The sequence below is a fragment of the Manis pentadactyla genome, chromosome 2 (assembly GCF_030020395.1).
Source record: "Manis pentadactyla isolate mManPen7 chromosome 2, mManPen7.hap1, whole genome shotgun sequence".
NCBI classification, from domain to species: Eukaryota; Metazoa; Chordata; class Mammalia; order Pholidota; family Manidae; genus Manis; species Manis pentadactyla.
The window spans coordinates 215,396,327-215,409,841 of record NC_080020.1 but is presented as its reverse complement, the minus strand read 5'-3'; the positions used below and the strand labels follow the sequence as shown (position 1 = coordinate 215,409,841).

The window sequence follows — 13,515 nt, the reverse complement described above, 5'->3', positions numbered from 1 at the left end:
GCCAGGTTCTTCCCAGCATGCCTAGCACACAGTCAATGTTCTACAAGCAGCTGGGTCCTTATCAACAGGCCGCAGCTATACTGGGGACCTCCCCAGGGTAGGGTTGTGTTTCCTATTTCCAGCTTCTATTTGATATTTCCGGCACCCAGGAGATCTTAGTATCTGCTGGCTGAATTTAATGAACAACAGTGGGTGTCTAATAAATGCTGATGAGTTGCCTTGAACCCCATTTCACTGTATGGTTGGAAGGTTGTTGCTGTGGGAGGGAACAGGGTACTGAGATGTTCTCACAGGGTGATTTCGCATGGGGTAGATTAAAATGTGTGCACCATTTCTGGAGGAAGGGACAAAGGCTGAGTGGAGCACCCACAGTGCGTGAGAACTGGAGTGGCCTCAGGATCATCTGGTGCTTGATTAGGGAGGAAAGTGAGGCCGAGAAATCAGGAAGGGATGCAGCTAATTAATGACACATCTGGGCATCAGGTGGATTCTGACTTTCACAGGCCTGACTGGTGCCTGCGCTCTTCCTGAGGACCACCCTCCTGAGCACTGATTTAAAATAATTCCTCCCATCTGGGGGAGGGGAGAAGCCGAGGGAGCAGCCTCGTGGATGGAAATGAAATGCTTGTCTCTGGAGCTCAGAGCCCCATCTGCCAGTTCCAGCCACCCTCCCTGAGGAAGCAGCTGCTCATATATTCCTCCACTGTAAAGTCTAACTAGGCTCCTAGGAGCGGCTCAGACCTAGCACTGAGCAAGCCTCCTCCGCCAGCTGCACCCCCACCTCTCCCCAGCTTGGGCAGTGCGTGGAGAGAAGTGCCAGGCTGGTGGCCAGAGGACCTGGATCCACTGCCCTTGAGTCTCCATTTTGTCTTTATAAAATGAGGCAGTTAGGCAAGTAGCTTCTGTGCTGTGTAGACATTCTAACGATAGATTATAGACATGAAAGAATACACTGGCCTTTTTGCAATATCACCTCTTTTGGCTCTGAATCAGTGGTTTTCACACAACTGGCGGGGGTGAGGGAAGGGCAATCCTGGCTTGCAGCTCTTGCTGATTTCTGTGGTGTAAATACTCCCCCTATGGCCAAGTTCACGCTTCTGATGTGAAGTCACTGAACTCAGGATGAATCCTCATCTTGCCAGAGAGAAGGATGAGGACCACTTTTATTGAACCCCTAGTATTGATAGTGCTCACATAGTTTGGTGCCATAGTTCAGGAGTCAGGCCAGCCTGGGCTCTGATCCCCAGCTCAGTCACCTAATGTGTGACCCTGCGCAGGTTACTTAGCCTGTCTGAGTTTGATGGCTTCAGTGGAAATGACAGGGAGGGGTGTGCCGGTGGGGGGGCCCTGGCAAGGTGGCCCTTCATGGTGGCCCAGCGTTCCACAGGGACGAAGTCCACAGCTGGAGTAGGGGAGGTGGGCCCCATCTGCTCTTGCTCCGGCTCCCCACCGGCCCCACCCCCAGGGTCTGATTCAGCAGGAGGGGTGGGGCCCGAGAATGTGTGTTTTGGACAAGTCACCAAGTGATGCGGATGATGCTGGCTGGGGAGCACACTTTGAGGATCCGGGTTCTGCCACTGCCCTTTGCTGACTGGAGCTTCAGCTGTTTCAGTTCCCCTAGGACCCACTGGGCTCCTGCTGAGTGCTGAGCAGGCAGGCACATCTTTCCTAGATGCCCCAGAGGGCAGAGATGCTGTGATGTGACAAGACATCCCCAGGGGGCAGGATGGAGCTATTTCCCTGCACGGCCTACCTAAGGTCAGGTCCCAGACCTTGGACTGGGAAGGGGCCTGCCATCTAGGAGTCCCTTACACAACCTCTTGACACACGTTCTCAAGCCCCTGCAGCCTCCCATGATGGGGATCTCACTACACCACAGCTGCTCTCACTGCCCGTCCATTCTGCCATGGCTAACCCCATGGTAAACTGAGGTCTGCCTCCTGGCAAATACCCTGCTCCTCATGCCCTGGTCCAAGCCCTGTCCACACACAGACCAAATGCCCTCCCTAACGGGAGGCAGTGTAGACAACAGAAAGGGCCTGGGCTCTAGAGTCAGGCAGAGGTGGGGTCACCTGGCAGGGTGTAAGGAAGATTCCACCACCTGGCAGCTGTGGGACTTTAGCTAGTTCTCCAACCTCTCTGAGCCTTGCTTTATTCTCATCACCTCAAAGGAGGTGATACCACCCACTTCCCTGGGCAGTGCTGAGGACCTCCAGTGAAACTCTCCTAACGTGGGGACACTCAGATGTCAGCCCCTCCTCCTCTCCCTAATGCATGGGGGCAGGTGGGGTACATCTGGAGGGTCCATGCAGCACTGGTCTCCTGCGCAGGGTTGGCTCTGGGGACAGATGCCTAGGGTCACAGAGCCAGGGTCTGTCTGTTTGTCCAGACGGGCGGAGCTGGGACGCTGGGAGCTAGCATGGCCAAAGGAATGGGCTTGCCACACCCAGGGGTGGCTTGGGTCTTTAACTTTTAACAGTCCCTCCCTCCCCCATTGACCTTCCTCCACAAAAATAAAAAAGAGTATTCTTTGAAATGGACAATTGAGTCTTATGTGAAGTATGAAGAAAAGCATTCTTTTAAAAACTTTGCTCTTTTACAGGTCTGTAACATGCCATCTAAGCAAAAATAGTGCTTGCCATGAAAGCACAGCTTTAAAACAAGTGCCCTAATGCTGCTCCTAACAAAATGCCTCCGCAAAGCCCCCCCTACAGACATTCTCTGGGGCAGGAGTTGGTGCAGGAAGGAAGCCCCCTCGTGACCCTGGAGAGCACCCCCCGTCCACCACGGCTGCCCTTTGTCCAGCCTGGCTGCACACTCAGCGGGGTCTGCCTGCTGTTTCTCTTCCTCTGGCCAGCATGGAGGAGCTGCTTAGAAGGGTGGGCCTCGGGGCAACAGGATAAGGGTGGGCTCACATGCCCCTAAACAGCTGGATCCTTTCCCTGGAAGGTGGAGGGTGAGGCTGTTCATTCTGTGGGTAGGAGTGCTGGCCTCAGGGGTCTAGAGATCTGAGTTGAAGACCAGCTCTGCCTTGACTCTGCTGGGTGACCCTGGGAAAGGGCCTTTTCTGGGCCTGTATCCCTAGGCTGTTAGGTGCCCTCTCACAGCCTCCCTTGTGAGGCCCATCCAGCTCACCCATGGGCAGGGCAAGCAAAGAGGGCACCCCCCAAGTGAGCCCCCATGGGCAGGGCAGGTTGGGTAGGGGCAGAATTCCTGGGTAATTAGCCAGCAGGGAGGCGGCCCACAGACTGAGGCCCACTGACCGCAGCAGAGCTGCAACCGGGCGCCAGCACCTGTCAATAATTCATTGATCTCCCCTGGAAGCTGGTGTCATATGCCCAAGATGCGGCCAGGCCTCCACTGCTGTCCTGGCTCCTGAATTATTCAGAAGTCCCAGGAGACTGGCTCCTGGGTCAGTCCACCCCATCAAGGGTCTCAGAGAGGCAGAAGTGGATGTTAAATAGCCTCTGGACCCAACACCTTGTCTTCACAGGGAAGCCCAACATTCCTGGAGGCGGACCTTGTTCAAGGCAGGCTGAACAGACCTGGGGTCCCCTAGTTTCTGATTAAGACTCTTTCTTTCTTCATGCCATGTCTCCTCCTCCCAGCAGCCCCTACAACCACTGGGTGAGGCACCAGTTTCCAAGCTGCCCTCTGCTTCTACATCAAGTCCCTGTTCTGAGATGGGTGGTGATGGGATCAGGCCTGTAGGTTCTATTTCTCACACCAGCGTCCTTTACTTCAGTTTTCCCAAATGCACCAGTCATGTGACTCAGCTCTCATCCTGGAACACCCTGGCCTCTTCAGAGAAGAAGGGCCATTTGGATTCCTGCTCCCAGACCCACCCACCCTGTAAGCCCCCTGCCTCCTGACCCCACAGAGACCTTTATTTACTCATTCACTCACTCCACAAAGCAATTGGGGGTCCTCTGGGTCCCAGGCGCCATGCCAAGCAGCAGTTGTGGCTTTGCTGGCTGCTAAGCCCAGTGCAAACCCCGAGAGGCTCCCCCTCAGCTCTGTTCCATGAGAAGGGGCCTGTTGACTGAACCGGGCTGTGTGGGGACAGAGCACTCTAGCCTTGACAGCCGCTCTGGCCTGGTTTGGGTAAACACTAGGTGGGCCTTCTTTGGCTCTAAGAAATACAGCCCCGACTCCAGGGCTGGGGGAGACCCGAGCCTGACTCCAAGCACCTGCCCTCCCTCCCTGGCACCTCGAGCCGGCCTGAGTCAGGATGAGCCCTGCTCTCTACGAGGCAGATGCTCCTTCTCCAGCTCTTAGCCAGCAGCACCCCAGACACCCGAGGACATGGCAGGGCCCTTTCCCACTAGGCCCGTGCCTCCCCCGGGGGTCTTCCTGTCTTCTCTTGGGTGGTGGGGAGAGAGGAAGAAGGAGAGAAGTAGCATAGGAGCTCCTCACCTCTGTCTCCCTCTTGTTGGCATTTTAGAACAACAAACTGAAGCCTTAAATCTCAGCATGTTCACAGTTTATGATAGTCAATTTCTCAAACAGTTTGCTTAAGCAGGAGTTTTGATGTTTCCACGGGTTTCCAGCATTTCAGTGATGGCCTAGCAGCTTTTATCGTAAACGATTTCCCAGTCTCCTGCATGTCCTTGGTTTCCACTGTCACTGCTCACACATCCTGGTGTCTGGGAGTTGGAAGGCCAGGAAGGGGGGAAGGACGGGGCCTCTGGTTGCTCTGCTTCTATTGATATGACCTAGGATCGGTCTTGTTTGTAGTCTCCTCACACTGTTGAGTCATGCTGACCTCTCTGAGCAACAGCCCCACACGTTTTGGATTCTGTTGCCGTTCAGCCATGACCCCCTCTGGCGTGTATGAGAACAGTGGAGTTTTGAACCCAAGACAGGACTTCACATTTATTGTATTTAGCCATTATTCCAGACCATTCAGATGGTTCTGAATTCTGCTTGTTGCCCAGAGAGAAGGATGGGAAGTACTTTTATTGAGCCCCCAGTAGTGATAGTGCTCACGTGGTACTTGTGCCTCTGGGCAGAACGTAGGCTCCATGAGGGCGGGCACCTCGCCATCCTCAGCATCTAGGCCAGTGCCTGACACACAGTAGCACTTACTGAACATTGAGGGAATCAACGAATGGGCAGACATCTGTGGTGTTTAATTCTCATGGTTTCCCTTTGAGCTAAGTGTGTACCCTTTCTATGCGTGAGTCCATGGAAATCAGAGAGGCTAAGCAGCTGACTGAGGTGGGGCCTGAGGTCCAGCTTGCCTGGCTCCTAAACCATGGCACCAAACTGCCTCAGAGCTGCGCATCCTCCACAGGTGTGACATTTGCCCCCAAGGCTACAGAAGGTCTTTAGGAAGATGTAATCAGCCTTCTCTGTCTTGTCTGTGGGGTAATGGTCACCCAGCATAGTGGGAGGGGGAGGCTTAAAGGAAGGGACAGGAAGTGTGACGGGGGTAGGGGGGTCTTTGGATGACAATGTTGGGATGGCTGGGGGACTCTGAGGACAACGCATGGTGGGGTTCTTTGAAGGTCAACCCAGAGCAGGTGGGAGCTGTGGGTCCCCTTTTTTAAGCTCAAAGGAGAGGCAGCCAGGGAGCAGGGCAGCCTCAGTGCCTCCAGGCCCTCGCCTCCCACCCCAGCTTACTTGTTGCTGAAGACTTTGCTGTTGAAGATCTGGATCTCAAGCATCTCACTGCTGTCGATGCTGCTGGCCACTGGCCACCGGAAGGTCTGGGGAGAGAGGGACAGCTGTGGCCTTGGGTGGAAAGGACAGGGAGGGGTAGGGGGGGTGAGGAGAGCCCTGGTAAGGTGGCCCCCACGTTGGTCCAGCACTCCATGGGGAAAAAATTCACATCTGGAGTCTCACTGAAGTCAACCGCCACCTTGCAGTGTGGGGACTGTCTTCCACTCCTCTTTCAAGGATGGCGCTTAGAGAGATCCGGTGACCTGCCCAAGGTCGAATGGCAGGTGGAAGAGCCTAGAGCTAACGAGGACTTCTGTCTCACCACCCAGGGCTCCTTCCACGGCCTCACAATCCTGGGGTGTGCTCGTGAGTGGGGGGTGCAACCAGGTGGGGCCGGCTGCAGGGCACAGCAAGGATGTGGGTATGAGCTTGGTTTTTGCTGTGCTCTGAGTGGAGCTGAAAGTGTCCAGCGCTCTCCTGTCGGAATCATCTGGGTCAGTCCAAACTCTGCCTTGAGTGGGAGGTCCTGGACTCCCCCATTCAGATCAAACTGCCCCTCACACTGGCAATATTAATTATAGAGACAGATTTTAGCAGTTTATTAGGGTCAGGTCCACAGAGAAAGGACAGCCTGTCTCCAACTCACTGTTTCTAGAGTTACCCTCACCACTTCTACCTTGGCTTCATTATTAAATCAATAATAATGGCAAACAGGAAGTTGAGTGGGACTTTTCCTAATGCCCCAGAAATGGCACTGGGGGCCCAAGACAGGCCAAAAGGTGCCGAGCACCCAGTCCTCTGAGCTGCCAATAGGCAGGCAGAGCCAGGCACCTCCCACAGGGCTCCTCAGAGACCTGCTCCCCCAGCATCACCCCAGCCCTCCTCCCTCCTGGGAAGCCAAAGAGGACTGGGGAAGGGAAAGCTGGAAAGTGTCACATCCTAGGCCAGCTTTCTGTGGCACTTTCCTGGGAGAATAGCTCAGAGAGGTTGAGGCACCAGCAGGAAGGGGAGTGACATCTGCCTGGGTAGTGGACTGGCTGATCTGTCCCCTGAGCCTCTCGGGAGCCCCCCGGGGCAAGGACAGTGACCCTGGAGGAGCCTGGCATACGGCTGTTGGATGCATCAAGAACATGGGTTGTGCTCTGTGGGCCAAGCGGGTGCTGCAAAGGTAGTCAGGCTCCAGCAGGCGTGCTGACATTCCATCCCAAGCTGCCTGCCAGGGGAGGGGTCCCCAGCCTGGGGAAGGCTGCGTGTGGGGCCCCACGCTGGGCATGGGGTGGAGCCAGGTGTCCGAGGCTGGGGATCCAGACCATCTGGCAGGCCCTTCGGGTCTCTGGTGGAGCCTACCCACGTGGTCCTGTGAGACAGTTAGCTTGCGCAGGCCCTCCACGCTGCCAGCTTCCAGAGCTGGGTGGAGCTCCCGAGAAGCTGCCACACCGCAAGCGGGCCACATCCACAGCAGAGCCCAGGAATCAGACCGCGTTCTCCTCACCCCCAGCTGTGCGTGGAGTGGGAGGCTGATGTGGAGGGCCTGAGCTGGCATCCCAGGCCCGCACTGTGCCTTGAGCCACAAGCCGAAGAGGAGGGAGAAAACCAGGCTTACACAGATGCCAGATGAAGTAGGAAGCCCTTCCCGACTCAACTCAGAATAACTGCAAATGACCAGAAAGCTCAAGATGCTGTTGAGAGATGGGACTTTGACAAAGAAGCTGGAAGGCAGTGACTTAAATTTTGTTTTGATTTTATACCTCACCAAATCAGGCTGCTTGATAGGTTAGAAATAAATGATCATCGCTAAGTTAATGATAGCCACCATTTACAGAGCACTTTGCATTATGCAGGGGTCTGAATGCTTTAGACACATTCATTGGTTTAGTCTTTACTACAGCCCATGAGGGGTTTTATAGACAGAGAAACTAGGGCTCGGAGACGTCATGTGATTGGGAGAAGTCCTGTCAGCGGCTGAGCAGACCCTACAGAGGCTCCGGACAGCCCACCCGGCAACAAAGCTGTGCTTCCTTCTCATAGTGTGGGGACCCTGGGGCTTAGGGGCACTGGGCCAGCCTGGCAGGTCACTGCCTTCATGTCCCCTCTCTCGGGAGCAGGCTGAAGGTTCAGCTGGAGCAGGCAGGTGAGGGAGGATGGCACCAAGGAGGGAGGTGGGGGGGTGCTGAGCAGGGCCGGGGAGGACTTTGGAGGCCTTGGATGCAGAAGAAAGCAGGGCAGGAGGAGAGGAGCCTGGGAGAGCGCATGGGCCTCCGGAGCTGCTTCTGCTCCGGCTGTCTGGTTGTCTCCAGCTCTGCTGAATGTGTGGTTTTCTTCATGAAGTTGCTGTATTGAGTGTCAGGGAAATAAACCAGCTCACAAAGGCCCAACTCATTAGCCCCCGTGCTGAGGGGAGAGGGCTGGGGGAGTCGTTTTTCTTGGGATGAAGCCCTTCCTGGTGTTTGATCCACCTGAGGGCATGTGGGTGGGAATTTGGCTTTGGCAGGAGAGAAAGAATTAGGACTGAGAGGAGATGATGGTGGAAAGGCACCATGAGAAGAAGGGGGTGTTGAACAGTGACATGAATGACGTGAACGCAAAGGAATAACGCAAGTCATTTCAAGGAAACAGGGACCCAGAGAAGGAAGCTGCTGTGATTTCCACTTTACCCATGGCCATGTGCTGACTTGCCCAGCGACTGAAGTGCAGTTTAATGGGTCACAAGGGCCAAAAGGAATGAAAAGCTGGTTGTCACAGGCCAGTTTGCCGAGTGGAGGGTCGGGGAGTCAGGGAGGGCTGGGGCAGGGAGCCCTGGCAGGAGAGGAGACTGCAGGGACAGCCACCCGCCTGGGTAGATGACTGGGTGCCCTTTCAGGATCTACCAGCGGGAGGGCACACACTGAGCGCCGCCAGAACAGAGCCTCAGGAGGAGGCGGCCCAGAGAGCCAAGCTAGAGCTGCCTGGGGGCGCCGGGAGTGCGGCCCTTCTCGGAGGCTCTCCACACAGGGGAAAGGCCCAGGGCTGGGGGAGTCCCTGAGCTTCCTACCACCCCCCCGACATATTCTTTCCTTTTCTCACTTTTCTGCCCCACCTTCTCCACCCACACCACTCTCTTTGTTTCTGTTCCTTCTCTGCTGTCTTCTCCTCACCACATCCTTTTTAATCTCAGATTGACTTTTCTCCAGTTCTGTCTCTATCCCTTTCTCAGAGGTTCTCAATCTCACCTGTGCATTAGAAACACTTCTGGAAGCTTTAAAAAAGCCTAAAGCCCAGACTGCCTTTGAGGCCGGTTAACCTGGGCTCTCTGGGGGTGTCCAGGGTCTGTGGGAGGAGGTCCATGCGCAGCCAAGGCCGAGGAGCCTCCCAAGGGAAAGACCGTGAGGAGCAAAGCAGAGGAAAAGGCCCACTCCGCCGCCCGACCTCAGTGGTCCTCACCCCGCCGGGCTCAGGGGTGGAGCAGGGGGTGCTTCCCAACATAACCAGCCTCCTAGTTCGAGGGAAGGGGCTAAAGAGCGGAAATGGGGGCCCAGGGTCCCTGAGCTCCAAGGACGTGCCCACTGGTCACTTGTCTTAGTTCTTCGGACAACTAACAGGTGTAGCCCTGGCTCTGCCACTAGTTAGCTGTGTGACTGGAGGCCACCCCTGTCACTATGGCGCCTCAGCTTCCTCATCTGTAAATGAGGGTGACAATCGCTATGTCACCGGGCTGTTGAGAGAACCAAGTGGGATCACACAGGTAACAAGATTTTGTATGTGACATTATTTTGTAGAAATTAGAAGCATGATTTATTTTGTTTTATTTATTTATTTTTCCCAGGGGAACTTTGGATCTGCCTGGGACTGATCCTCACATCTCCCTGACCCTTCGCTGCCTCTCCCTTCCTCCCTCCGTCACTTTCTGACCACCTCTTCTGCCTTGGTTTGTCAATTTCCCATTTCTCTTTTACCAGAAAAAAAGTATTTCTATTGTCTCCTCATTTTTGCTGTTACTTCCTTTTCCCCGGTTGGGGTGATGTACACTGACATGTGCAGAGAAAGCAGCAAGACCAGACAGGGAGGCTGGGGGCTCAGGACCCCAGGGCCTGTGCACGCTCCCTCAGAGCCGGGGGCACAGCTGGGCATGACTAGGTACTAATCAGAGCGCTTCTCACTAGTAACCAAAGCTCACAGCAACATGGCCAAGATGTGCTTCGTTTATAGGTGGGGAAGTGGAAGGTGTGTGAGTTGCTCCAGGGCACATAGCTGGCTGGTGGCAGAGGCAGGATTTGAACTCAGTTCTCTGGATTCTTAGCTTAGGGCTTTAGCCACTAGGGACCCTCTTCTGAAGCCAGGGAGATTAGCTGAGGCTAAATCTCAGAGGGGTGGCTCTGATCATCCTTCCAGATAGTTAGCAACAAAAACATTTATTTACTGATTGCTGATTATGTGCCAGGCATCAGCTGCCTACTTTACATACATTATATAACTTAATCCCTACTTTTCAGATGAGGAAACTGAGGCTCAGAGAGGATTTTCCCAAAGTAATCCTGCTAGTAAGTGGTGACATAGCTTAGTAGTTGAGATAGGAGCCAGACGCTCTCAGAAGCCAACTGCCATGTAGAGAAACCCCGCCCTGCCAGGAGACCCCATGGAGAGAATGTGAAGCCATGAGGAGACCCAGAGGGCCCCCCACAACAGCCAGCACCAACTGAGCTCCCAGTTGGATGCAGGTGACACCACGTGGAGCAGAAAAACTGCCCAGCTGGGCCCAGCCAGCATGCAGAATCGCAAGAAATGTCGATAATCACACTAAAATGTCAATAATTTAAGTCACTGAGTTTTGGCATGGTTTGTTACACAGCACTGGACAATGGTGGCATTGCGCCATGCTCTCTGTGCCTCTTTCTAAGAGTAGACTCATGCCAGGAAGGCTTGTCATTGGTGGCAGAGCCGGGTCCTTGGCCCGCATCCTGCCTCCCACACACCAGCTCTTTGCTCCCTCTTCTTCCTATTGCCCCAAGAACTCTAGAGATAGCTTGACTGTTGCTGTCAGAGCAGTCCAGAGCTGGAGCAGAGCAAAAGACCCAGCTTTGTCTCATCCACTGAGGTCTCCCTGCACCTGGTGCAGGGCCTCGCACATGGTGGGTATGCCACAAACAGGCCTCACGTGGCTGCCTGGATTGCAGCAGCAGTGTGAGCTCGGGCAGGTTAGTTCCCCTCTCCCTACCTCAGTTTCCCCTCTGTAAAGTGAGGGTGACAGCCACAGTACTGCATCTTCAGGTTATTGTGAGGCTGGTGAAGTGCTGCATAGTGCCAGGCACAGGGTAAGAGCTATTAACAAAGCTGCGTATTATAGTGGTCCCTATCTTTTTGTTGTTAGTTCCAGGAGTCAGAGCAGGCTTGGCATTCTTGGGGGCAGACACAGAGGGGACTGCAGGGGGCCTCAGGGGACAGAGAGCCTCTCTCCAGTCTGATGCAGCATCAGCATGATTCCCTTCCTGTGGCCACAACAGCTGAGGGTTGTCTTTTCTATTTCTGGAAGTATGCTGAAAATTGGCAGCTGCAACTCTGCCAAGGGAACCCACACATCATCTAAAACCCCACTCCATCTCAGCCTCCAAACACTCTAGGGAACCCAGGTAGTAGGTAAGCCGAACATTGCCACTCAAGTTGTCACAAGTCAGAATGACAGATTCAGGGACAAACATTTGCTGAGCACCTTCTGTGTGCTAGACTCTGGGCATGGCACTGCAGGTAGTGCTGAGATGCAGGGGTGTTTCTCAGTCCTGCAGGAGCTTCAGGATAGTTCGGGAGACACAGACCCTAAATAGCAGCCTGTGATAAGAGCACTGACAAGTAAGGAGTTAGAGACAGAGGGAGGGAAAGAGGACCTCTGTCTGGAGGGGGGTCTCAGGAGCCCTGGGGGTGTGATGCTGTAACCCAGTTTGTCAGCTCTTGGTTTGGCCTTGACCTGGCTGGTATTGGCCAGGTGGCAGAGTTAATTGTATCCTATCAGCCCAGTGATCAAGGATTCCACGGAAAGGTTTCCCTGATTCAAGTTGGAAAGTGACTAGGTTATCCTGGCTGCATCAACTGGGTCTGGAACCATCCTCAATCAGCAAGACAATGTCCTTAAAGGAAAAGTCCTCTAGATGTTCTGGGGAAATCTTAGATTGTGTTGCAAAGCTTTAGGGTGTGATGGCAAGAGACTACCTTGAGGATTTGAAGGCGTGGGTTCACTCCTACGTTCATTCTTTTGCTCAGCAATATTCCCTGATTCCCATGCTGGGTGCCAGTCCACTGATGAATAGACAGGGGAATTCCTGGCCCCAGGGACCTCACAGCCCTTGACTTTAGGTACAAGTGAAAGAGGGCAGATGAGGCCAAGGCCCCTACCTGCCTCGCCTCCCCCAGCTGATGATCTCTCCCTCCTTAGGCTCAGAAGGCCCATGGTCCATTTTTGTCTGTATTGGGTTCATCTCCCCACTGGAATGAGCCCTTTGAGAACAGGACTGAGCCTTGTCTACTTTGCAAGTGGCTATAGGGTTCAAATCCTGATGTAGCTACTTTTCACCTGGGCGGATACCAACCCTGTGAGTTATAATGCTTGTGTGAAGCTCTCACCCCAGTCTGTCAACTACTAAGTGCTTGGTAAATAGCAGCTACTCTTCTTACAGTTCCTACAAGTACTGTTGTTATTCTGGCCTCTCCTCTGGTCCACATAGGGCCTGCTTAGAGCCAAATCAAACTGGCTTGAGGTGGGCTCAGTATGGCCAATCCCCTTGCCCCAGGGCAGGGTCCTCTGTTAGCTGCTGGTCTGCCCAGAAGGTATGTGTCTCTTTACTTCTCCAGGGATGTAGGTTAAATGCAGGAGCTCAGGTTCCAGCCTCTGGGAAAGGAGATACCCTGTCCAGGATCTGTTTCCATCCATTGTTGTCTGGAGCATTGTCTTTCTTCCAAGGCCACCTCTGCCTCACTCAGATTCCTTAGCCTGGCCTGCAGCAGCCCCTCCCACCCTTGTCTGAGTAGAGGAGTGAGAGATATTTGTTTTCTTGTCTTTTATTTCATTTTCCAACCATACAAGGGTCCTGAAAGACAAGTAGAGCAAGGGATATATTGCCATGTTATAGAAGGGGAACGTGAGACCTGGACAGGTTGAGTGGCCAGCCCAAGGTCACAGAGTTGGTTATAACTAGGCAAGGATTGTAGCCCAGGTCTCATGACTCCCTGGCCAATGTGCTTGGTACCTCACTGAGCTGGTTTCTGAAGGCCCCTGGGCATGGTAGGTGAGAAGAGAGACTTTCTGGGAAGCCAAGAGGCCTTCAGAAGTTTGACAAGGGGCAGCTGAGGTTCCTGTTCTAGGCTTGTTCTGGAACCACTGACTAGCTGGTTCTTTTGGGGGCCAGCCCAGGAAGTTTAGGACTTGTCCAGCCCAGTCTGGGCAGACGGATGTAGGCATGGGTGCAGTTCTAAGCTTTCTTCTGGGGCTCTGCTGACTCAGGCCCTTCGGCCCTCCTTGAGCTGGGGTGTGAGGGTTGCCTCCCCTGCTTTGTGGGTTGTGCATTGCTGACCAGGTGGACAGCCAGGCTTCGGGCCACTTCTCAGAGGGAGGAATGGAGGCAGGGTGCATAGAAAGACCCCATCAAGGCCTTGCAGGGGTAGGGGGGTTCAGACCCAGAAGCAGCTTCCAACTGCTGCATCAGAGTACATTCATAATCTAATCGAGACTTCAGAACCCTGGCTTTGCCACTTCCAGCCCGGGGAAGGACACGTGCTCTCTGAGCCCGAGTTCTGTCATGGTAGGTTGCTGTGGAGACTGGGTGAGGGGTGCTTGCTGCGGGAGCAGCACAGCGAGGTGCTGGAAGCTGCTGTCACGGGGAAGAGATG

The 13,515-nt window shown here is 54.3% G+C and overlaps 1 protein-coding gene across 1 annotated transcript in view; it reads right to left on the bottom strand.

The window, feature by feature from the left end:
* OTOF (otoferlin) overlaps positions 1-13,515 on the bottom strand; it is an 89,640-nt gene that overhangs the window by 53,930 nt on the left and 22,195 nt on the right. The window contains exon 3 of the mRNA XM_036903411.2: positions 5,626-5,711. Within this exon, the coding sequence (XP_036759306.2) occupies positions 5,626-5,711 (86 nt within the window). The remainder of the gene's footprint in view (positions 1-5,625; positions 5,712-13,515) is intronic.